Here is an 8809-nt window from a genome sequence, read left to right as displayed (position 1 = left end):
TTAGTCATGCTTAGATCTGTTTAGTTTAGCTTAGCTTATTTAGACAATTAGTTATCATTGTATCTTGTACCTGTCTGTAATTTTGTTTCTGTAACTTTGTCTGTAATTTTGTTCTGTGTTGTAAAGCACTTTGAGTCGCCTCGTGCTGAAAAGTGCTATATAAATAAATGTACCTACCTACCTATTCAATCTTAGTCAAAAAGCCACAAAATGGCTATAACTAAGGCCAATTTTACAGATACTGAGCTAAAACTGTTGTGGTGGTAACTGAGAGTAACAAATCTAATAAGTTTAATGGACTTCTAAGGCATAGAGTAACAGACACTAAATGCTTTTAGATCTCGCAAGATCTTAGAATATCACAAGATCATGCATTATGTAATTTACAATGTTTGACTAAATGGCTACAACTCTGTCCCTTCTCATCATAAGATAATTTTAGTTTAAAACGCTGACATGAAAGGCATTGGGAGATATGCATTCCTTTAAGGAATGGTAGGTCTTTAATTTAAAAAGTCATTAATAAACACTAGATTGCCAAAAATATTTGCTCGTCTTCCTGAACATGCATATGAACTTAAGTGACATTGCATTTTTAATTCATGACGTTGGCCCACCCATTGCAGCTAAAACAGCTTAAACTCTTCTGGGAAGTCTTTCCACAGGTTTAGGAGTGTTTATGGGAATTTTGGACCATTCTTCCAGAAGCTCATTTGTGAGGTCAGACACTGATGTTGGATGAGAAGGCCTGGCTCACAGTCTCTGCTCTAATTTATCCAAAAGATGTTCTATCAGGTTGAGGTCAGAACTCTATGCAGTCCAGTCAAGTTCTTCCACACCAAACTGGCTCGTCCATGTCTTTATGGACCTTGCTTTGTGCCCTGGTGCACTGTCACGTTGGAACAAGAACGGGCCATTCACAAACTGTTCCCAAAAAAGTTGGGAGCATGAAATTGTCCAAAATGTCTAGGTATGCTGAAGCAGTCAGAGTGCCTTTCACTGAAAGTAAGCAGCTGAGCCCAACTCCTGAAAAACAACCCCACACCATATTCCCCTCTACCAGTCAGATAAGTACCGTTCTCCTGGCAACTGACAAATTTAGGCTACATTCACACTGCAGGCAAATGCAATCCAATTTCGATTTGTTTGCCCCATGACAGATTTGTTCATGGCAGTGTGAACGTAACAAATTTGATTTATTTCATATCCAACCCAGGTCTTTTCAGTATGTGGTACTGAATCAGATACATATCTGATGTTTTTCAAAGCGACTGCAGTGTGAACGTTTATGTCGCATTTCATCCAACTTTTACAATGGATAAAAGGACGGAGGTCACTCACATTAAAGTCTTACCACTCTTGGCTCCAGTTCTGCATCCACACATTCATACACAGAGGTAGCAGCCACTGCTCAAAAAAAAAAAGCTCATTATTAACAAAGGACATATGACAGAGTTGACTCTAATGGGTAATGGCAACATTTGGAATAAAGAGCTCATACACTCTGTTAGAGGTCAGAGTGTGTGTTTGATTTTAGTCTCATCTACTTTCAAACCAAATTTTAGCTTAATATCTGTAAAACTGTCTGTGCTCTGGCTAATTCTGTGTATTCTAGGGTTGATTAGCTGTTACACTGTGCCAGCCATCTTGAACTGGGTTGGCTCCAGAAGCTAACTAGTTTTACATGTACATCCAGTGATTACTTTCTGAGTTCACTGAAATACATCTAGTGGTTCATGAGATATTTTTCTAACAGAAAAACAAAGGAACACACACTTGTACTGACGCTCATTGGCCAAAAAATTATCTCCTCCTCCCTAAAGACAAAAGGTGGACAATAATGAATAATAAAATCAAGTAAGTTTAAAGTGAATGTTGTAGTTGGACATCTGTGTTCTTCATGACTTCATCATTATTTTTAATATTCTCATAAAACAATGTCAATAGTCCTCTCAGAGAATGTCTGTGTTCCCAGTTTGTCAAAACAATGTCTGTTTTTCTTCACACAGGAGCACCAAGTCAAGAAAGTCATTTTGTTTTTCTGAAACTATGTTGTTCAAGCTAAAAGAAACAGAACACTAGTGAAAAGGACCTAAAAAAGCAAAATAGCTGCTAAAAGTAGCAAAAAATTGGTAAAAGCTAAAAATAGCATTTTTTATTTTTAGTTGCTCCTTTCAGTTGGGGTCGCCATGGAGTGAACTTGCACAAGAGATTTGGCTATGGTTTAACACCAGATGTAACCTGGGCTTAAACCCGTAGCCTCAGGATTGTGGGACCGCAGCACTGGCCACCGATCTACGACGCACCCCCTAAAAACAAAGTAGTATAAGAAGACAGAAATGGAGCCAGTTTGCTGTAGCAGAATGGTTTTAAAGGAATTGAAGAGATCTCAATGTATTTCTATGAGGAAAATATAAAGATAAGTGAACATACAAAGTATGCAGAAGTAGTTAGATTTGAAAAAATCTACTAAATTAATTTAAAAAAGGAGAAATAATAGTGAATGCTAACTCAGTATTCATGCTATTAAAGTTTGTACAGCTGAAGGGTGTCATGTAGGGTGGAGAAGAAGGCGAAGCCAGAGCGCAGACTCATCTTTCAAAAAGAAACTAATTTATTAAAATAAAAGATAATCAAAAACAAAATGCTGACATGGCAGCAAAACCAAACATACAAAAATCCAAAACTGAGACACAAGACGAGAGGAACAACCAGCGTGACCTCACGCGTGAAGCGATAATGAACCAGCAGTGAGTGGAGGAGATGACCAGATTTTTAAGGCAGAGGGTAATTAGGTGAAGTTGACACAGGTGAGTGATAACGAGGAGCAGGTAGAGATGGGCGAGGCAGGAAAACAAGAGACTGACTGAGGAGAAGTGAAGGATGACAGGAAACAAAGACACAAGGAACAAGAACTGAACTAAAACCAGACTAAACAAAGATAAATGAATAAAATAAACAAACTCAAGCTGAAACATGAAGACAAAAAAAGCAATAAAATGAATACAAAAACACAAAGAAAACCCAAATCCTGACAAAGAGCTGTTGTCTGAGGAAGTGATTTAGCAGCACACAACCACCACAGGCAGCTTCTGTCCTTTTGGATTAAAAATATCATCTACCTGATCTTTTTTATCATCTCCTAAATAATTAAATTAAAAAATCCCTTTTTCCACAACAACAATTTTATTACTCTTTAGGACTAGACTATTACTATTTAAATAAAATGTAAAACTAGGAAATGTAGAAGTTTCACCTTTATCTGAACCATAATTTTCTTATTTTCTTAATGTTGGTCAACTCATATATCATTTTTTCTCTGACTAATGCCCATTTTTAGAATCAGGGAAGCCAATGACTGATATACAAAATGAATATTTCTTTGGTCAATATATATTTTTCATTTACTAAAATATAACAATACTGCTTAAATTAAATAAAGACAAATTTGTTTGTACCCTTTTGTTAAAAAAAGAAAAATCCACAAAGGTCACTGAAATAACTTGAAACTGATAAAAGTAATAAGAAAAATTACTATATATCAACTAATAAAAATTGGTCATTGCTTTAGAATTTTGGTTAAAACAAACCAATGAAGGTGGGCTGGGCGAAAGGGTGAAAAGTAGTCACTGTGCTGTTTGGTCTCATGGTGTGTACCACACTGAACATGGAGCACAGAAAGCTGAGGGGAGAGTTGTTTCAGGAGCTTAGAAAGAAAATTATTAAGCAGTATTTGGTAACCAAAGAGATTATAGGGGAACTCTGAGGTCAAGGTACATCAGTGTCAGATCCCACCATCAGCCACCGCTTGAGCCAAAGTGGACTTCATGGAAAACAAGCGATCATAGGATCATAGAACAGCCAAACTGGAATTGGTCAAAGTGTATATTGACAAGCCACAGAGCTTCTGGGAGAAGATACTTCGGACAGATGAGACAAAACTGGTAACAAGTCCCAACAGCTCTGTGTTCACAGACTCAAACTAAAGCATACAAAGAGAAAAGAACACAGAACTTAAGATGGAAAATGGAGGAGGCTCAGTTATGGTCTGGGGCTGCTTTGCTGCATCTTGAATCTGTTCAGGGAACAAAGAAATCTCAAGACTATCAAGGTCTTGAGTGAAATGTGCTGCCCAGTGTCAGAAAGCTCTGTCTCAGTCGCAGGTTATGGGTCCTCCAACAGGATAAAGACCCAAAACACCCAAGAATGGCTGAGAACAAAGCATCGGACTGTTCTGGAGTGGCCTCCTGAGCCCTGATCGAAATCTTACTAAACATCTGTGGAAGGAGCTGAAACATCTGGAGAAGGAACCCTTCAAACCTCAGACAGATGGAACAGTTTGCTCATGAGGAGTGGGCCAAAATATCTGTGGGCAGGTGTAGAACTCTCATCAAAAAAGCCTTTGACCATCTTCAGCAGGTCCAAAACAAACAGAACAACTCGACTGATTCCTATTGAAAAGCCTCTTCACTGGTTACCTGCTAATTTTAGACTTTTTTTAAAGTAGTGGTGTTGAATTTTAGGGAACTGTTTGAGCCCATATTTCCACTCAGGCACTTGGGTGGTCAACCCAGAAACTGTTAGCTGTTCCTCAGAGCTGAGATGAAGCACCTGGCCTGAGGAACAAACTCACGATGCACTGAGTGTTCAGTCTTTTACAATACAACAGAAGATGATTTTGAGAAAAGCTTTGTTCAGATGCCTCAAGTTTTAACGATTTGTTTGTCCTTTATTGTGAAATTTATTCTTATTTGTAAAAGGTGTTATATAAACTTTACTGACTTTCTACATCCAGTATCCAAGTTTCATTCAAATCTGTCCAGTGGTTTATGAAAAATGCATACATACAGACTGCTCAGGCGGTAATTAGGACAATTAGAGAGGATTGTTACAGAAAGGTCAGAAATGACCTGCTGCTGTTTGGGTCAGGTAAAAAAAACTTTTCATTTAAAACTCGAGATTTATTTAACTCAGACTCTCCCATAAAGTGCAAATCACTGAATTGACAAACAAAAATAAAAATATATTTAATAATTTCTGATACAAAAAGGTACAAACTACACAAATCTAATAAGTTTAATGGACTTCTAAGCCAGTCTTCTTAAACTGATGGTTCTGATGGACAATCCATCCATTCCTGTTGCAGTAGGAACTATTATGAGTTCAAGCTTTTCAGCACATTTTCTTTTCTAAAAGGAACTGATGAAGCAGGCTGATCTTACTTATTAGAATCGACTGTCTCTAGACTACATTTGTTACCACTGCTGACATTTTGGCCTGAACCTGTGTGTTTGTTAGCAAAGATTTGAATAAAGCTTTCAGAGTAATCAGAGGATATACATCTACACCTGATTAACTTTCGGAACCAACCCAATTCAATAAGGCCACCACAGCCAACTGACATAAGGGACAAACATGTGGTTAAATTTAGATATTCAGCTTTTTGTAACATTTTAGAAAAAGGGACAGTGCATAGCTTGGAAATGCAGGTATTTATCCAAACTCAGTTTTCTTTCTTCTAGACTTATTCAGACCTGGAAACTATTAAAACCAATCAAATTCCAGAGTACCATATCTTTCAATAGGTTTTCAGACTGTCGTCACCATGTTAATGCAATTAAAGACAGCAGACTAGATCATCACCATAAAAAGGGCCATTTTTATTTGTATTAATGTACAGACGTGTGGTGTGGTCTAACGATAGCGGTGCAGCTGCAGGGTGTTGCGCCTCTTCCAGGCAGCGCGGCGGGAGCCTCCGATGGTCATGTGGAACTTGTGACCCTTGCCGAGGCCGCGGCTCTTCTTTCCTGCAGATGTCAGGCCACGCATCTCTCTGTGCTTGTGCACAGCCCGTGTGATCCATTGGGTGTCTGGGTTGCGTCTGACAGCCTTGTGGAAGGGGTCAATGAGAATAACCTCAAAAAACTTGTAGGTGGAGTCCTCGCCCACCCAGTATGAGTTCAGCACTCGCAGGGCTCCACAGTGACGGCCAGCACGCTCCTGAGGAAGACAAATCAGATTTAGCGTTAATTCTTGCCTCAGACACGCTGGCAGCTGGAAAGTAGTAAAACTGAGTTCTGCAGCTAATGCATGTGGGGGTTCTTCATTTCTTCACAGGTTCCCAGCTGTGTCACTAGAACTTTGATGTTCAAAAAATGTGTGCAACAAGTTGGGTACAAAACAAAGTTAGGCAGTGACTTACAAATACGGATGAATTTAAGCAATTAATGAGACTGTCACAACAACCCTTTCTATTTTCACAGTGGGTACTGAGACTCAAGTTGTTTCTGGGTTTTCAGTTGGGACATCACTGACTGTACCACATAACTACTGTCTTTTTAGGGTCTGATAGCAGTCACATTTAAATTACATGGAATCAATCGTGCAAAAACAAAACCAATCTGAGCAAATAACTCAGAGTTGAGCACACCTGTCGCAGCTTGAAGTGTTTTGTTAAAGTGCCTTGAGAAGATCCACTGCAAGGCAGATTTTGAAAAACAAATTTTCAAACCTTCACAACTGTTCACATTACAATTATTTTTGGCAGAAATATGAAATTCTTGCTGGAGGTGCTACAACTTGCTGCTGCCTGTGTCTACAGCCTACAAGTTTTTGGTTTTATTTTACAAAACGTGCACATAAAAATAGGTTGTGATTTTTAAAAATGGGCTGTGGTTGCAAACACTTTAAATTCAGTGCGACTGCAGCTGAAAATTCACCCTTTTTCTCCAGGGTTTCCTCCAGTGTATTATAAGCCTGGCAGGCCGCCAGGCTAAGCACCGCTTGTTTATTATAAATACGTCATTTTTTTCCCACCCGCACCCCCAAAACCCCTACTTTTATCCACAGACATTAACACGTAAACGTTCCCATGTCGGCGCCATCTTTGTGGAGGCAGGAGTCAGAGACAGTAAAATGCCTCGTACGTGTGCTGCATGGAATTGTTCTAACCGTTTAGGTATCCAAACCAAATCGCTTGGAATTACCTTTCACAGGTAAGTCTTAACAAGTCTCTAAAACATAAATTTTACCATTATAACAGTGTTTTTGGAGCGTAACTTGTCAACATTATGGAAAATACCACAGATTCCAGCGCAGAATTCAATCATTCGTTTAATGGTATTTACTTTAGTCTGCTCATGGTATTATATCTAATAATCAAAATATATACAGTTAATTATATAACAACTCAGTTCACATATACGTAGTCGAAAACTTAAGTCTGTAACGATATTGCTACCAACTTATCCCGTTTTCAGAATATAAAATCAATGAATTATCTTAGCAAAAGTCGCTCTTAAACATCATTTTTATTTTATGAAATTACTATCAACATTTCTTAGAATAATTTTTGCTCTGCGTTTGGCTAACTGTTGTACTTTGTATAGGTTTCCAAAAGATAGTGCTAAGACGAGAGGCTGGGAGGTCGTTCTGAGAAGGGAAGGGTTTTCTGCCAGTGAGCATTTCAGACCTGAGGACCTGAGGAACAGGTCAGACAGTGAGGATCAGAGATGGGCTGTTCCTTCTGTCTTCAGCTTCAACATTTATTGTTATTCATATATTATTAAAGTTTAACATACTGTTTTTGCTCATGTGTGAGATCAATAAAGTTATTGTACTAAACTGATAAGCTTTAATACATTGTTTTTGGTACCCGTTTCTCATTAATTTTAGTGTGTGTGAATTAAAAAGGCTGGGGCATTAACGCAAAATTCACCGTTATAATGTGCTTTACAATCCTATTTGTATTAGTTCACAGCTGTGCCTCCGCCAATATGGCGGACACTCAGCTACGTCCCATCAGCGGGCCAACCCAGTCAACGTATTAATGTCTATGCCTTTATCTACGTCACAGCGTGAGGGTGTGCGCGCCAACAGAGAAGCAATTGGGCTGTCCCCGCCCCTGCACGGTGTCGCGTCGTACATCTTTTGTAACTTGGACCGCACGTGCGGCACTCTGTTCAAAATGAGCGGACCTGGTTCGCCTGTATCAGCATTTATATGATCCCTCTGTGAGAGATCAGAGATAATCATCTTATCAAAACTCATAGGAGATTACTCCTGCAGCTGATAAAAAGGTGTTTATAGAAATATTAGTCCTATGATGGGTGAATCACAACTAAAGCAGATAAATCAATGAAAGTCAAACTGAATGCTTTAAGTTTAAACATCCTCTCTGCATCACAGCCAGAAACACAACAGTTCTTCCTTCTGAATATGTGCGGCCATATTAGATGTGACAACCATCTGCTCTCTTTTTTACCGTATTTCCACTGTTACGTAGCATACTGCCCCGTGTCTTTTTGGAGAATACTGCACCGACGTAAGTGCCAAGTATAAATGCCTCCATCGTGCGCTCAGGTCCACACGCTGTTTGCGGAGCCCTGAGCGACTCTAATGAGCCTTGAGGCTGAGACTATCACCTTCAGCTACCTGGAGTTAGCACGTTGTCAGAGCCGCAGCAGTAGACATGATCAGGATTAACTAAAAATGGTTAGTTGAGCCGAAATTCAGCGGCTGGCTTTACAAGACTGAATACAGTAAGCATGTTTTGTACTTAGTGAAAATATTATCCATGTTTACCAGTAAAATTATGCTATTTTTTTTTTTCTGCTCCTGGTGGAAGGCGGACGTGTTTCTTTTCTCTTTGTCTCTCTGTCTCCTGGTGCCCCCCCCGTCTTTCCTTTTTCGAAGCCTCTTTTTACATATTTTCCAAAAATTTAAGGAATATGGATCTGATCAGCTGGTTTCTCAACGCAATTGATACAATTTCCTCGACTGGGTGAAGGAGAGTCCAGTCTCGGGATAT

At 39.2% G+C, this 8809-nt stretch overlaps 1 protein-coding gene across 2 annotated transcripts in view; it reads right to left on the bottom strand.

Moving 5' to 3' along the window:
* Positions 1 to 5636: 5636 nt before the first annotated feature.
* rpl15 (ribosomal protein L15) overlaps positions 5637 to 8809 on the bottom strand; it is a 10540-nt gene continuing 7367 nt past the window's right edge. For both annotated transcript variants that reach the window (XM_017439143.3, XM_017439145.3), the window contains exon 4: positions 5637 to 6000. In XM_017439143.3, coding sequence (XP_017294632.1) covers positions 5695 to 6000 — 306 coding nt within the window. In that variant the 3' untranslated portion in view covers positions 5637 to 5694. The remainder of the gene's footprint in view (positions 6001 to 8809) is intronic.

The sequence above is a fragment of the Kryptolebias marmoratus genome, linkage group LG5 (genome assembly GCF_001649575.2).
Source record: "Kryptolebias marmoratus isolate JLee-2015 linkage group LG5, ASM164957v2, whole genome shotgun sequence".
Taxonomy (NCBI): domain Eukaryota; kingdom Metazoa; phylum Chordata; class Actinopteri; order Cyprinodontiformes; family Rivulidae; genus Kryptolebias; species Kryptolebias marmoratus.
The sequence above is the reverse complement of the archived record's forward strand: the minus strand, read 5'-3'. Positions and strand labels throughout refer to the sequence as shown.